At 45.2% G+C, this 16,982-nt stretch overlaps 1 protein-coding gene across 11 annotated transcripts in view; it reads right to left on the bottom strand.

The window, feature by feature from the left end:
• The window catches only part of BIRC6 (baculoviral IAP repeat containing 6), a 403,615-nt gene that overhangs the window by 271,465 nt on the left and 115,168 nt on the right, over nucleotides 1-16,982 (bottom strand). For 10 of the 11 annotated variants that reach the window (XM_088474413.1, XM_088474414.1, XM_088474417.1 and 7 more), the window contains exons 18-22: nucleotides 14,040-14,201; nucleotides 7,859-7,990; nucleotides 7,531-7,628; nucleotides 7,300-7,447; nucleotides 6,843-6,976 (exon numbers count right to left, since the gene is read on the bottom strand). In XM_088474413.1, coding sequence (XP_088330539.1) covers nucleotides 6,843-6,976; nucleotides 7,300-7,447; nucleotides 7,531-7,628; nucleotides 7,859-7,990; nucleotides 14,040-14,201 — 674 coding nt within the window. The remainder of the gene's footprint in view (nucleotides 1-6,842; nucleotides 6,977-7,299; nucleotides 7,448-7,530; nucleotides 7,629-7,858; nucleotides 7,991-14,039; nucleotides 14,202-16,982) is intronic. The other variant, XM_088474424.1, reaches the window with a different exon arrangement.

The raw sequence follows: 16,982 nt of genomic DNA, 5'->3' as shown, positions 1-16,982 counted from the left end.
ATATTATGGAGTGGAGAGAAGTGGCAGAGAGGTGTCACTAAGAGAAAGTTAGTGAGTCCAGATCTGGAGTAAACATGTGGCCCATGTCATGCAGGAAATAGGTCAGTTTCTCCATAGCCCCAATCTACCAGATTTGTATTTTGAGGGCAGAAAGGGATACTCTGATACTTCTCTTACTCACTTTTACACGGTTCGTACAATCCCAGAAATTTATCCCCAAAACAGGATTTTGGTACTTACCGATAAATCCCTTTCTCCGATTCCACAGTGGACACTGGAGTTCAAGACAGTGGGGTATAGACGGTGGTAGAGCAGAGCCAGGCACTTTAAATTATTTAAAAGTGTGACTGGCTCCTCCCCCTCTATGCCCCATCAGCCCCAGTTTAAGAACTGAGCCAGAGAGGAGACGGAGGACAAGAAAACGAGGAGAAGGAGAAGACCACAGAACGGAACAAGACCGACTGAATGAGAACAGTGGAACCCATAACAGGGAACCATGCAGTCACACAACCATAGAATAAACCCAACAAAACGTCAGGTACGCAGCGCTGGGCGGGCGTCCAGTGTCCCCTGTGGAATCGGAGAAAGGGATTTATCGGTAAGTACCAAAATCCTGTTTTCTCCTTCATCCACTAGGGAACACTGGAGTTCAAGACAGTGGGGACGTCCCAAAGCCAACCTCCTGGGTGGGAAGCGCGGAGAACTTGCTGACCCCTCGGCCAAACCGAAATAGGGACTGCCAAGAACAATAGGCGCAGCAGAGGCAGAGGATCAAATGTCGTAGAGCACAGTAGACAAACACTACTCCTCAGAAGACAGTCACAGAAGAACTTCCACAACGTACGCACAGCGGAAGCCAAAATGAACAGAACGGCTGGCGAGAAAACAATCACAGTTGAGAAGCGGCTGAAAATAGACCAAACCAGACAGCTGGTAGTAGAGAGCCCCAACAAGAATCCATAGGAGAAGGGCAGAAAACGAGAAGAACTCGTGAATCATACTAGAGTCTGCACTGTAAACTGCAACAGCTGCAGACAGCAGAAACCCAGCACCGCTGGTCATAATCATATAGATAGAAGTATGACAATACCAATCAAAGTTGATCCTGTCCACAGACTCCCAACAAAGAGTATGCTGGGAGGTCAAAGACAAGACCGAACAATCGCTTTGAACAATCCTTGAGGTCCCACTACAACAAAGTTGTGAACCAGCGGAAAGGTTATACCATAGAAGTCTCCAACGAGTGGAGATCCCACGGGACATGAGGCAGAGGCGAATACGAGAGGATGAAGACAACAATTCCTTTCAGAGGGTCAGACAGCAGTATAACCCATACTGAAAACAGGGATAAAAAGACAACTTCCAATCTGATGGAAGTGCGTAGTCAGTACCAACTGCCGGCCCGAACATAGTGTGAAAACAACCAGGAACTTAGCAGTAAAGGAGCACGAATGTAACCCCACCCAGGGAGAGCTACCAATATAGGGAAGCATCCCACACAGCAAGGCCAGGGAGCAGGACAACCATGAAAGTACCCGACAGGTACCTGTCACTGTGATAAAAATAATAAAACATACTGAACAGGAAAACCCAACCAGGCCCCCTGCGTGGAACATAGTGACTGTCACACTTATGTAAAGATGTGCACTAGCCCAGAGATACGCTTTGGTCCATAACCCCAACAGATTCTAGTAGAATAGTGTCGCTAATCTCAATGTACAAACTATGCACCCACACACCAGGGAAACTCTAAAGTGTAGAGCCAACTGATTAAAAGAGCAGAGGGCTGCTAGGACAGCCGCTAGGCTCCGTAAGGGAGATTAACGTTATGTATGTCAGGTTGCATGAAATAGGAGCATCTTCTGAGGCATTAGTGAGGTAAGCTCTTACCTGTGAGCGACCAGAAGCCCTCTGGACGCTATGTAGAATGTAACTGACCTTTTTGATCACACAGCAACCCGCCACGTTAGGTATAAAGAGTAGCTTCAGTGGGCTAAGACCAATGCTCCACAGCACGGACCTTTGTCTGGAGAAGTGCAGGAGAAATTACTGTGGAAACTAATAAAATGGTAGTGGAGACAAGAAGGTCGTAGAACAGGACTCTAAATTGAGCCTGTTCTGTGGGCGGCCCAAGGCCTCATGGTATGAATTGTACCTAAGGGCCCTTTTGAGACTCATTTTATTGAGATATGCGACAAAAATACCGGAATAGATACTGAGAAGGGTACCTGTACTTAGACTGCGTTGGTTATCCCAAGTAAGAAGGGATATATCAGTGGTGATAACCCCAGTTAGGGTTAAACAAAAAACAGGTTTTTTTTGTTTGTTTTTTTCCCAACTATTCGGAAATATTAATACAAGTGCACCACTGTAGTTGTAATGATAATCGATCCCCCGAATGGGGCGCCGCCCCAGGACATGTATTGGGTCCATACTGGAAGCAATGCCCAGGGAATTGTGACTATGACTATGTAAGCTGCAGAACATGACTCTAGTTTATAGAACCACCATATAATAGGAATGGATATAGCCTACAGCTTCTGGTAAACCCAGACGGCTACACTTCTGGTAAACCCAGACGGCTACGCAAACCTAATGAATGTGGAAGTATAAACATTATATATTCACACACACACACCAATACCTAGGGAGAGATAGTGTAAAGCGGAGTCATTGTACCAACTACCGCATCAGGAGCATCCAGCCACCAATCGCAGCATCTTTAATTATGCTAGTATGTTATGGTAAGGATAAGAAGCGATAGCCACATATGCATACGTGTACCTACATACAAGTTTAGTAGGTGACGATAATATTTAAAATAGAACATGAGCATAATTAGCGCCACATGGAAGGATAAGTTCACTCCAGCATGTATATATTCTAAAGCAGGGCTGGTAATTAATATATTAATATATATATATATATATATATATATATATACACACACACATATATACATATATACACACACATATATATATATATATATATATATATATATACATACACACACATATATATATATATATATATATATATATATATATATATATATATATATATACATATATACACACACACATATATATATATATATATATATATATATATATATATATATATATATATATATATATATATACACACACACACCGTGGCCTACCTCCACGCCGGGAGGCTGCTCATGTGTCCGTGTGGCCGTCATTCTGTTATGGCGTAGAGGCAAGATTTGTTAGCAGCGTGCTGTCCCAGACTGGTGTCGTTCCTGGGACTTCTGTTACTGGTGTACTCGCCTTATATATTAGGAGCGTGCGTGCTTCAGGTGAGCTAATTTAGCTCCAGATTAACCCGTTTTTCGAAGGGGGAATCAAAAAGACGATCTCAGTTTAGGCAGAGTAGCAAGTACACCAAGGGGTAACCTTCACAGGCTATGATATCAGGCCATTAGATTAAGCTAGGCGCCCTTTGTTATAAAGCCAAGGGGAAGCCTGATATTGGGTAATACCCTGCGCTGCAATGGTGGCACTGTGTCCTGTCAGCCCAGCGCCTCTAGCCGGGAATGTGCACTGGCTGAGTAACTGGCACCTCTCAGAACCGCATAACGCGGTGTTATAGTGCAAACAGGGGTTTAGGCTAGTTCCCATTCTGCTAACAACTAGCTATGCACAGTAGCTAGCACTATACAGAACTGGAAGGTTTTAAAACCAGCCTATAAATGTAGTATATGTGCTGGCACCTATATAAGCCTACAGCACCTGGCATTTTCAGGCGGTCTCCCATCCAAGTACTAACCAGGCCTGACCCTGCTTAGCTTCCAAAATCAGACGAGAGAGCGTGTTCAGGGTTATGAGGCATAAGCCTGGGGATGGGACGCAATAATGTGCTAACCCTGGTTACGGGTAAGCTATAACCATAAGTTTTGGCCCCAGCAACCAGAACAATGACTAGTACAAGTACTATACATACTATATATCTTTAATTAGGTTAAGCCATAACACCCGGTGCTTGCAAACTCCACACAGCTAGGACCATTGTGGGAAGAGAACCCACGACCTCACTGCTGCGAGGCAGCAACGCTAACCACTACACTTGTCTGGCAAAATGGCGGGACCGTGTCCCGTCAGCACAGCGTATTTAGCTGGGAATACTCCTGTCATACAGTGACGGACATCCCTTATTATTTACTGAAGCACTCCCAAAAAGGGAGGGGTCTCGTAGGAGACCAGTGCTAAAGCACTCCCTGTTGCAGGTAGTGCACTGAGCTGTACTGCTTGTGTGCAGGTAGATACTACTGCCCATAAGAGGGAAGCAGGGCCGCTGTTGTAGTCGCTGGACCGTATGCATTCCTGAATTACCACGCTGTGTAAGCCACTGATATAATCCAGTCAACACAGCGCTACTTGCCCCCGCAGTAGAACCGCATAAAATCGGAGTAGTTGAAAGTCCAGCCGGTACCGATAACACGGGAGGAGCGATCATGGCTCCTACACAAGCGAGGGGGGCTAAATAAGCATTTGGAGGAGCGGGCATGTAAAGTTGCTCAGCACAGCCAGGAGCTGCGTAACGCAGTGTCTCCTCCTGTTAATAGAAGAGAGCTGCTAATCGCTAAGGCCGTGCTGCATTATGCCTAGCCCGCATACTGAAATGGAGGGCACAGGTCAGTAGCGCGTGGAGTGTGCGCCACCGGAAAGCCTCCTCCCTGTACAAGTACTGCAACAGCGCCCGCACTTCCCTGTAAGTGACAACGCAGCATACGGAGACTTCACCGCTGTCATCTAACAGCCATGCTGGGGAAGGGGCAGGAGACCCGGACTCCGCCGGTTTCAGCTACGGCGGGTCCTGTCTTCCAGCCTCTCTCCCGTGGGGGGGAAGTCAGCGCTTGCCCCCTGTGTTGGAACTGACTGCTGGCATTGCTCAGGCAGGATGTTCCAGAGCGTTGTACAGGGAAGCGGCATTATCACAGTGAGCCGCTTACTAACCTCAGGGATGCTGCTGCAGTGCAGACTACTGAGGAGGGATCCCGTACAAAGGCGCAGCTGTGCTCATTAGCTGTAACCGCAGCGCGGCACGCGCTGTCCTTGAGCCCAGCGTTTTGGCCTTGGCCGGTTCGCCACTAAGCCCCGCCCCAAACGCCACATTAATGGCGGTAAATCACCCCCGTCTTGCTAACAGGGACTCTGCACTACTAGCGCTGTTACCTAGGCTGGCATAGCGCTGTGAGAGCCAGCGTCGGTGCTTCTTCAAACAAGCACCGGCACAGCAACCAACCGCTGAGAGCGCTGTACCACGCTCTCCAGCGGCTATGAGCATAAGCCAGCGCAGGTGCTTTCATACAAGCACCAGCGCGGCAACTTAGAGCCGCGTTGAGCGGCTCCTTAAGCCCCGCCCCAGCCCCGTTATGCAGAGCTATAATAGTGGGGCTGCAGACTCCCGTTATGGGAGTAGAGGGACGCGGCAGTCTCCCTCCTTGCATATAGGAGTGAGGAGCAGGCGTCTTCAGTGACAGCTGCGGCTAGCACCGCGCTGTCACCAACGTAGAGGGGCCTCTTGCTTTATCCATCCCCTCATTTAAATAGGAGGGGGAATAGTGGCTAGGGTAAGCCAGAGACCCGGACGCTGACTGCTGAGTGCAGATCGGGTCTCATCAGCAGCTCTGACACTGCCAGGTTTACTGGCAGGGGGAAGGAGGCTGTGTAGCAGTCGCGCAGCGCGCGCTGTCCTGAGCCCAGCATTTTCGCCCACCACTCCAGCTAGTCAGGAGTGGTGGGATATACTTACGGGCTGCTGCGGCCGGGATGCTGGGCTGAGGGGGCGGCGAGGAACTCTGACACATGCCGGTGTCAGCAGTGGCGGGTCCTCGCAGGGTCCGATGACTCATGTGCTGGTGCCCCCTCCTCAGGGCCACCGGACACAGGCTGCAGTAGCCGTGTGGTGCCCTCCCGGCGGCTCCCCCGTAGCAGACAGACTGTCACAGCAAGCAGTCTGCCTGTCCTCAATGCTTGTTTAAATAAAAAATATAAAAAATATGAAAAAGGCTGGAGACAGCCAGATGTGCGACCGGCTCTCTCGGGCACATTCTAAAAACTGGGGCTGATGGGGCATAGAGGGGGAGGAGCCAGTCACACTTTTAAATAATTTAAAGTGCCAGGCTCTGCTCTACCACCGTCTATACCCCACTGTCTTGAACTCCAGTGTCCCCTAGTGGATGAAGGAGAAATTAGTTTATGCTTCCAAGTAAGGATACAAAGTATGTGGCTCTTTATATAAGGCCTGGTACTGCAATAGGTTGCAATATACAACTGTGGCGAAATCCTTCAGGTGGAAGAGGTCAGCCAGGTTGGGAAGTACAGTGCTGGGGGGGAGGGCTGTACATTTGGGAAGTTTTTGGACGACATCCATTTTGTGGTATATTAAAGCATTTTGGCATTAATGTCACAATTTGACTGAAATACATTTGTTGAGTTGGGGAGGTCATTAACAAAACCTAGAGAATTCTTATAGGGCATTGGGGAATATGTGGGTGGGGGATGACTTCAGTCAGTCTATAAGTGTATTCATTTTGAGACCACAGTAACAGGCTGCAATGGGCCAAAAAGATCCAGAGGATCTGCCGAGGGGCCAAACAGTCAGGATCTCGTCTCCATGTGCAAGGCAGAATAGGCCTATACGTTGCCAACTAAAGGGAATTCATTTTATTCTGGGCTGTCATTCATTCTATTGAAAAGCAGAACTCTTATTAACGTAAGTTATTTTTAGATTGTGACAAAGTATGTGGAATGAACCACCAACATGCTGAAGTGGATAATAGAACAAAGTAAAAACAAATATATGTCACTCACCTAAAAGGACGTCTGAGAGGTCAATTTCATCTGACTGTATACCAGAGCTACTGTTATAAATGTTTTTACAAGAGGAACCACTGACTTCCAAATCAAAGAGCACAGGGTCAAAAGGAGAACTGTACAGCCCATATCTGTGACCAAAATATGTATAAGTATGAGAAAAATCACAAATAAAAATAACAATGTCTAGCAGATTTAATTGCTTTGTAACTATGCGGCAGTCAAATTCACTGGGCAAGAGATATATTTTCACTTATACTAAAAGAAAACTTTGGCATGACCCTCATCCTGTATGTGAGAAGGTCAGACAGCAATTGTAATTACATCTGCCCAGTATGGGTAGGGTTAATTAAGATTTGAAAGGAAAGAGCAAATTTAAACATATGTAGGTTTATTTATATAAAAGAAAAAAGCAGTGAAGTTATAAGCAACACTTTTTCAACATATTAGTTACCTGGTTTGAAGAAGCGCCTCCATAGGGGTAAGTCTGTCCTGCAACTGTCTGGAAACAGCTGTGAGAAGTGACGCACAGGATGTGCTACAACCAGCCAGATCTTCATCTTTAACATAATTTAACAAGACAAAATACCAGTAGACTGACCCTGCAAGAAAAACACAACAGAACTATTGTTGAGTGACAGATACAAAGTGTTTTCCATAATAAAGCAAATGACTGAACATATACCTCCAGTTGCAGCAGAGGGTAGATAGGTGATGTTCTCCAGCAAAGCCTTCAAAAGTACAAAGCCAAAGCCCTGTTGATTAGGATCACATTTTCCATTGCTTAGGGAGAAGAAAAAGAAATTACATTTTTCTACTATTACAAACAAGAAAACCACCCTTTAAAAGACTTTAAATAAAACCAGCTAACACAAGTTTATTGAAACAAAGTAAAAGACCAAATAACCCCAAGCATTTGTTTACATATATTATGGTGTGTTCTATGCTTTTTTAATCTCTATAGTATATGTATGGATTTTAATTTTTGTTATTTAATTTAAAAACATACCAACCTAATGCAAAGAGCTAAGAATCGGGCACATTTATGGGCAATACTTCTTCCAGCCTCAAAAAAACAAGTGCGCACAATGTCAGACAGACACTTTCTTGTTTTAGACAGCAAACTCTCTTTTCCTTCCCGCAAGCTAGAAAACAGTTAGGAGACTAATCATTATTAGCTTATAACAGTAAACTGTATTGGAATTCTCTTTCACCACTAGATGACAGAACTACGAACCTCCAAAAAGTCAACAAAATCATGGAAACATAAGATCACATTTACGTGCCAAACAAAATTTATACCAAGTTAAAAAAAATTTTGGGGGGGGTTTAGGACGGGACCCAAGCCTTTGTTGTAATATGTAAATGCATGCTCTATCACCACCAACAGCTACGTGGAGATAATCGGTCTCTCACAAAAGACTGGTCAAAACTACAGGAGGGGTGCAGGCACTTTTAATCTAAATCTTTTCTCCGTGTTTGTCTCCCCTACACCCATGACTGCTGGGAGCAATCAAGTTATGTTTAACAAAGCCCTAAAAGAGAGTATAAAGAGGAATGAGCAAGGAGAAGGAAAGGATGTCTTCCTAAAAACAATAATAAAAAAAAAATCAAACAGCAGGAGATTAAAAGTTGGGAGATGGGTCTGCATATGCACTTTCAGAATAGGATTTACCATAAGTACAAAAAAATCGTTTTCTCAGAATATTCCAAGTGGGGGACACGGAGTGGATAAACTCTGTGAAAGTAAAGCAAAACACCAACTTCCAAAAACAGGCAACCCTGGATACATGAAACATGTAACATCTGGCAACTATATGACCAGGGAACCAGTTGGTGACCTAACACAGCTGCTCAGCCAAAGCTCTGTGCTGCATTGCCTCTGGAGGCACTCCCATTTGGTAGAAAATGCCCTGAGATTTTTTTTTATGAATAGGAGGCCCAGACCCCCTCTATGCTACTTCCTTACTAACACTGGAATTAATCCATCTAACAATGGACTGCTCGGAAGCAGGCAAAACCCTTTCTTGACCATTTTAGAGGACAAATCCCTCACCACATCCATGGAATTGGGAGTGTCCTCTTTCTCTGTATACCTACGATGGTCCAAAAGCTGGAATCACAACGTTATAAATGTGATATCTTGGAGACCACACTTGTCTGAAGTAAAGGTTAGGTGTGAAGGACAAATAGAAAAACAGACTTACATGATGAAGTGGCCATATATAGCCAAAATGAAAAAGGTTTTACAGGTGTAGAAGAGTTTAATGTTCCCATGTAAATATAGAAGCCAAAAGTGGGGGCTGTATGCACTATCAGTGATCGCACTGAGCGAAAAAAAATTGTGGGTCCCATGGACACTTCCCTTTCAAAAATTGGGGACCTAATCCACGATTTCTGGGTCCCACAACATATTATGGGGGGTGAGGACAGAGCAGTTGTGACAGTGCTGGGGTCAAGGAAGGGGTTAATACCAGGAAGTACTGGGGGTAGGGAGGGGGTAAGGGTAGATAGCAGCTAGGGCAGTACTGGGGGGTAAAAAGGGTGTTTGGGGGTAGCTGGGGTGAAGATAGGAGCGGGGGCAGCACTGGGGGGTAGGGAGAGGGCAAGTGTAGATAGTAGTTGGGGCAGTATGGGGGCCAAGTGGCAGGCAGTACTGGGGGTAGAGCGGGGGGGTAGGGTGGATAGCAGCTAGGGCAGTACTGGGGGGGCAAGGAAGGGGTTAGGTGCAGCGCTGGGGGTAGGGAGAGGACTAGGATAGCAGCTGGGGCAGTACTTGGGGTAGGGAGGGGGTATGGGTAGATAAAACTTGGGGCAGTAGTTACCTCTTTTGCTTCTGCTGGGAGCCCTTGGCCTGGTCACTGTTATCCGTCTGCAGCTGCCTTCTGCCCTGTGCGCAATCCACCTTCAACACGTATTATGCGATTACGGGGTCTATAAAGGGCACTATGGGCAATCTCCAACAAATAATCACTAAAATAACTTGTGAATAAGGACGAACCTCCATTGCTTGCCCAAATTGCACTATTCTGTCCCAACTGCTGCACACTCACCTTGCAGATGCCCATCTTGCGGTCACGGAACAGTTTCCCAAACTTTAACTCCTGCTCGGCATACTCTAACTGTCAACCTCCTTTGGACCTAGGAGGCCCGAAATGCACTCATTCTATTTCCACCAGGACAACAGATTCCCTCCTCTCTCTGCAATGCAATCTGCTTAGCCCGACCACTATGGCTTGCCTGAAAACCAACCTTTAAGGTACTGTAGGTAAATTAAACGAGGGTTCTAACCGTCCACAGCAGTGCCCAGCTCCTCCTCTAGACAGCGGCCACTATCTGCAGTGCTGCCCGGGATGCTAGGCACCACACCGGACTGCGCTCCATCACCAAGGTCCAGAAACTGTGGTCCTCTAATCCATCCTCTGCGCTCCCGGGAGTAAGGGGACTCAGGAGGTCTCCGGCTTCAGGCAGAATCCTCTCCTACCCAGGTGTGTCTTTAGCAGCGGCAGGTCCTCTTCTCTGACGTCTTCTTCACTGGCAACGGTCTGCAGCATCCGGGGTTCTGGTGAATGGCTGGGGGGCTGGCACCGTGTGGCGATTGGCTGGGGGTAGTCGCTACACAGCGATTGGCTGGGGGGACGGCGTCGCATGGTGAATGGCTGGAGGGACACCGCTGCACGCCTATTTGCTACTGCGGTACACATAGCGCCAGCGCATCCTGCAGGATCCGATCATTTTTAAAAACTGGGTCCCAGGTTTCTTGTACCACCTAAAAAAGCGATATAGCGTGTATTTTGCAATCACTGATTATAAAAAGATCTCTCATCTTAGGGTTACAGTTTTCACTGCAAATAAACAAATAGCGAACCCTTAACCTTCAGAGATCTACATCTCAACACTCTGTTCAGTAGCTGGATAACCTAAATGATTAAGAAACTACTGCCTTTTACATCAAGAAATTTTGATCTTCCACACACCAATCAGCAGCTCTGTCATGTGCTGAAAATCAGTTTCATGCTCAACTGCAGTGGGAGGGGAGGAGACCATGGCAAGAGAGCTGTCCCACCATGCCCTCCGCCTCTGCTCCAACCATGATCCAAATCATTCACTTCTTTGGAGCGATAGAGAGGTCTGCTGGCTATATAATAGATTTAATAACAAAAATAAATTATGATGGGACCCAGAAAGAAAGGACAAAACCACAATCTCTCGTTTATCCATAACTGTAGTGACAATCCCAGAGTAGAATAAAGAAGCTTTTCCTCATCTCCATTTAGACTAGTGGCGAAAAAACATCTGAGAGAGGAGCCCAGGAGATCATATATTTCCAACACACCACACCACCTCTCCCAAGATATCGAACGGAACTGAACTAGTGTTCATTCTAGCACCCTACACCTGTCACAACCTGTGCAGCTTCTCTTTCCTGCCTGGGGTGTCGCTGTATGCTCTGGTGCAGCTTGTTGAATCAGCCAAGTGTGATAGAAGCGAAGAGAGCAACACCCAAGGCAGGAAAGAGGATGGAGAGAAAAACAGTGATAGTTATAATTGACAGGCAGAAATAAAAGACAGTGTCAATACAGCAGCCAGCAAACAGTCACATACAATGCATAAGTAAAAAAAATTACAATCGACTCTAAATCAATTACACTAACACATCGCAATGGTAGGATATAGAGCACTATATACCTTACCAAGGGAGAGGTATACAGGGAGACTGACCCAAACCCTCCTGAGACCAACAGCTACAGGGCGCACTGAGCGTGGACAGTGAGCGTTTCATATAGACGTGGAGGGTAGGTGGACAACCCAGATGCGCAAAACCCTTCGTAGGGACTGCATCTGGGTCATGCGAGGAGCTGCCGTGGTAGCACCTACCTCCCCTAAGCTGCGTTAACTAGCCAGTACGCTGGCCTTGTGGCAGCAGAAGTATCTGCTGCCGATCCCCGGCGTCAGAGCGATATGACCCTGGTGGTGAAGACGCAGACAATCCCGGGCTCTGACTGCAGTGGCTTCTTGTGTGTCTGACACCAGAAGCAAGGACTGGCGCGCACGAATCCCCGTAAGCAAGGAATCGCCTTACCTGACATTTCCGTGCGTCCAGTAGCAGTTTGGGTAGCTGCATTGCAGCTAGCAAGCTCAGCCACGACCCGCCGAAATCACCAGCCCAGTTACTGGTGTTGCGGCCCGGCGGAGGTAGATGGAGCTCAATTCAGACGCTTAGTACTGCCAACCCAAAAACAAAAAAAAACATAAAACAAAAGCTTACGACTCCCTGAGCAGTCCCCTGTTACAAAGCTGCGTCTTGAACCTGCCTCACCAAATGAACAACTGAAGTCCTATGGCTAGGTGCGGGGTATATATGGAGGAGGACCCGAGGCATCCTGGGAGCTGAAGCAATAACTGTTTAGTGCCTGGTCTCCAATTATAATATTCCCCCATGGTATCCCTGTGGATCTCTATGGACCCTGAAGAAGAAACAGACTATCACAACCCAGGAGATCCAGGGAGGCACTGGTGCCTGTTATACTGACCAATTTGGAATACGTAGGTTTAAAGACAGTAAACAGCAAAAACAACAAAATACTCTGCCCAAACATTAATGTGAAACTGGAACTTACTTTGTATCTAATTAACTAGATATTCGAGATCCAAAAACGGAGGAAACAAAACCAGACATCACTATTCACTTAAACTGAGAAACATTGGAAGGCCCCGGTATATCACTTTCAGGGATGTCCAGAGCCTAACGGACCAGCAGATCCGAGACGTCTGTGACCTGTAAACTCAAGGCCCCATCCTTAAACTGAATAGACAGATCCAAGACCGAATTGGGCACTGCACAACTACTCAAGATGATGCCTCAGATTCAGACTCATCCAAGCCCGAACCATCGGCAGACAAATGTATACAAGAAATAAAAAGGACCTTCATCATACAGATAAGGAAGTAACAGTTGGGAAGAAAAAACAGGAAGGACAAGAATCGTTGCAGTAATAAGAAATTCTAGAAAGAAAGGGCAAATTGTCAGAAGAATCACTTAAAACTGAGGCTTCTGTAACTTGGTAAAGCAAATTGACAAAATTACCAATGACAATAAATGGAATATGAAGTCATCATAGTGAAATAGGTCGTGAAATGAAAGGAAAGACGCAGTGTGAACTCCTCTGAATATGAAGAACTGCACGACTGACAAGAAACAATGAGACCATGGGTAGATAAAAGAATGGCTAAATCTTGTGCGTTTAAGGAGAAAGATTTGAGGTGACTAGTTTCTTTCTTCAACGAGTGAGCAGATTATTAAGTAAGTCAATACACAAAAGGAAAGGTGCATATGGTAAGGGTTTAAATAAATGCAAGATGATCCCATGGTTATAGTTAATCGAAAAAAAAAAAATAATTACAAATCACAAAAGCAAACATTTGCACAGGCTAGAAACAAGTGTATGTTCAGAAATGCTAGGAGTTCGGCAAGTTAATTAAGAAATCTTGACCTATTGGCATTTATGGAAATTAATATATTCAGTGTTGCTAAAACGATGTTGGATAATTATAACAAGTGACAACTCAGTACTACTGATTATACAACCTTTGTGGGGGAAAAAAAAAAAAAAAAAAAGTACAGAAAAGCTGGAAAAGGGTCTATAAACATTAACTATCCAAATGTGCTTAAAAAGGATTAAAAAAAATTTGATGTAACGTGATTGTGTGGAAACATTATGAATAAAGCTTTTAATGAAATTTAAGGACAGTTATTAAAAGTCACTAAGCGCATATATATATATATATATATATACATACATACGTATATACACACATACATATATACACACACAATATATAAGGAAAAGACTCCAATTGACTGCACAATTGGACATGTTGTAATTATATTTTCATTTAATTTGATACAAAAGGTGCCAGAACAATTGCAACTGTTGATTAGAATACATGTTCATGGATACGGTTTTAGAAAGGATAGAATCTTCTTTAACATCTCAGGAATAATTAGAAATGTTCAAAGCAAAGTAAATATAGAGCTTGTCTCATTGAGAATATGAAAAAAATGTTTCTTTACACACTTCAAAAACTGTATTGCTGAGAGATTCTGCTTTCCTCTGGATCAACTAGCTAGGGATGAGGAGGAATAATACAACATGAAATATGTGCCTTTAAACCTAAACTATGTAACAATACCTGCCCGGTCCATTAGAATGTACACCAGCCAGCCAGCAGAGAATGTCTAGGACTAAGCTCTGAGCATGCTCTGTTGCCAGTCCATCATCTGTCTTTTTGCAGAGCGTGTCTAGAAGCTTTTCATGGAAGTCTGAGAACTGCAACATGGCACATCTTTGGACTCTAAAGGAAAACAAAACATAAGAAAAGAAAAACAGGATTAATAAATTTTAACAAAATGAGAAAAACCAAGAACTTATCCGGACAGAAGATAGTTGGGATACAGCAGTAATCGTGAGGGGATGCATTATCCAACAAAAGCAGCTGCTTGTGCATCCTTTTCGCAAGGCTTTGCGAATAAGATGCATTTGTAGCTAAAAAGTTGCACGAAAAGATGCTCTGCACTACAGACTCACGCCATGGCATGGTCCGACTAGAAAGGCGGTTTAACGTGCAAGGAAGTAAGATGTATGTGGACACTTCTGTAGTTAATACAAATGTGCAGTCATTTAAAGAAAATGCACTTAACTATGGAAAACAGGATTTTGGTACTTACCGATAAATCCCTTTCTCCGATTCCACAGGGGACACTGGAGTTCAAGACAGTGGGGTATAGACGGTGGTAGAGTAGAGCCTGGCACTTTAAAAAAAATCTAGAAGTGTGACTGGCTCCTCCCCCTCTATGCCCCATCAGCCCCAGTTTAAGAACTGAGCCCGAGAGGAGACGGAGGACAACAGGAAAACAAGGAGAAGGAGAAGACCACAGAACGAAACAAGACCGACTGAAGGAGAACAGAGGAAACCACTGCAGGGAATTATGCAGTCACACAACCATAGAAGGAACCAAACAACTGGCAGGTACGCAGCGCTGGGCGGGCGTCCAGTGTCCCCTGTGGAATCGGAGAAAGGGATTTATCGGTAAGTACCAAAATCCTGTTTTCTCCTTCATCCACTAGGGGACACTGGAGTTCAAGACAGTGGGGACGTCCCAAAGCCAACCTCCTGGGTGGGAAGCGCGGAGAACATGCCGACCCTTTGGCCAACAGAAACAGGGACCGCCAAGAACCAGAGGTTCAATGGAAGGCAAGAGCGGAGGATCAAGTGTAGTGAGCCAGGAGACAATCAGAACTCCAAGCAGAACAGACACAGAACTTCCACAACTTACAGCGTAAATAGAATGGAATAAGTGGCTAGCGAGAAAACACCCTCAGGTGAGAAGCATCAGAACCCTGTAAACTCAGCTGAAAACAGACCAAACCAGACTATTGGGAGCAGAGAGCTCCAACCAGAATCCATATGAGAAGGGCAGTAACCCGAGAACAAAATTCGAGAAAACCGTACCAGATTCGGAAACAGGAAACTGCAGCTGTCGCAGATAGCAGAATACCAGCACTGTTGGACATAATCATATAGATACAAGTATAACGATACCAATCTACAGAAACAGTGCTGATCCTGTCCACAGACTCCTAACAAAGAGATATGCAGGGAGGTAAAAGTCAAGGCCGAACAGTCACCATCAACCATTCTGGAGGTCCAACTACTACAAAGTTGTAAACCAGCAGAAGGAAAAGACCATGAGTGGAGATCACACTGGGGACGAAGCAGAGGCAGCATCTAGAGGATTGAGATTACAATACCTTCAGAGGGTCAGACAGCAGAACCCCACTCCGAAAACAGAGTAGAAAACAGCGACTGAACACCTGCAGCTGAAAAGAAAATCACAGCCATAAACTCCAAAACAACAGACAATTCCCAACATGATAGAAGTGCGTAGACAGTACCAACTGCTGGCCTGAACATATTCTGAAACACACAGGATACCCTAGCAGTTAAAGAGCACGTATGCAACAGCCACCCAGGGAGAGCTACCAATATAGGGAAGCATTCCATACAGCAAGGCTAGAGCACTAGGACAACCCTGAAAGTACCAGTCAGGTACCAGTCAACAGATTCTAGTAGAATAGTGTCACTAATCTCAATGTTAAAACTATGCACCAGGGAAGCTCTAAAATGTAGAGCCAACTGATTAACAGAGCGGATGGCTGCTAGGACCACCACTAGGGTGCATAAGGGAGAATAACGGCTATGCCATGTCAGGTTGGGCATTAGTGGGGTAAGCCCGCTTACCTATGAGCGTCCAAAAGCCCTCTGGACGCTATGTAGAATGTCACTGATCTTTTCCATCTCACAGCAACCTGCCCCATCAGGTATAGGGAGTAGCTTCAGTGGGCTAAGACCCTATTCTCTACAGCACGGACTTCAGCCTGGAGATGTTGAGGTAGAAAACACTGTATAAACTAGCAAAATGTTAGTGGAGACAAGAAGGTTGTACAACAGTACTCTGCACCTGAGCTGGTTATATTAGGGATGTGTATCCAATATAGAAACTTTTCATAAAACAGAAAACGGTCTGCTCGTGTAAGTATCAGTACATTAACACTTATAAAGGTGAAGTGTGTATTACGCCCACAAATCTAATACAATCCAGGCCTAACCCTGCCTATATCAGCGGGTGGCCCTAGGCCTTCATTTAATTTAACAAATGAAGCCCTGAGGATGGAATAGAACCTGGATGCTCTATGTACAGATAGAGTGTACCTAGGGGCCCTTTAGACACTCATGTATTAAAATATGTGACAAGACAATAATATGGAGTACCGGAATCTATACGGAGAAGGGTACCTGTACATAGAGTGCGTTCGTTATCCCCAGAAAAGAAGGGATATATCTGTAGTGATAACCCCCATAGGGTTAAAAACCAGGTTTTTCCAATTATTAGAAAATATTCATACAAGGAATGGGAATATATCAGTATATATACACACATACACACAGACAACATAGTTGCATGAGAAGGCAATCTCTTTGAAAGGAAGAGTAGTGCCTACACAGCAAGTTTACTTGTCAGACTCCTGCACGGGGAGATCAGCATGCCATATCTATACATGTCCTGCCTCAGGA

The sequence above is a fragment of the Taudactylus pleione genome, unplaced genomic scaffold (assembly GCF_031769625.1).
Source record: "Taudactylus pleione unplaced genomic scaffold, aTauple2 ptg000154l, whole genome shotgun sequence".
Classification (NCBI taxonomy): domain Eukaryota; kingdom Metazoa; phylum Chordata; class Amphibia; order Anura; family Myobatrachidae; genus Taudactylus; species Taudactylus pleione.
The sequence above is the reverse complement of the archived record's forward strand: the minus strand, read 5'-3'. Positions and strand labels throughout refer to the sequence as shown.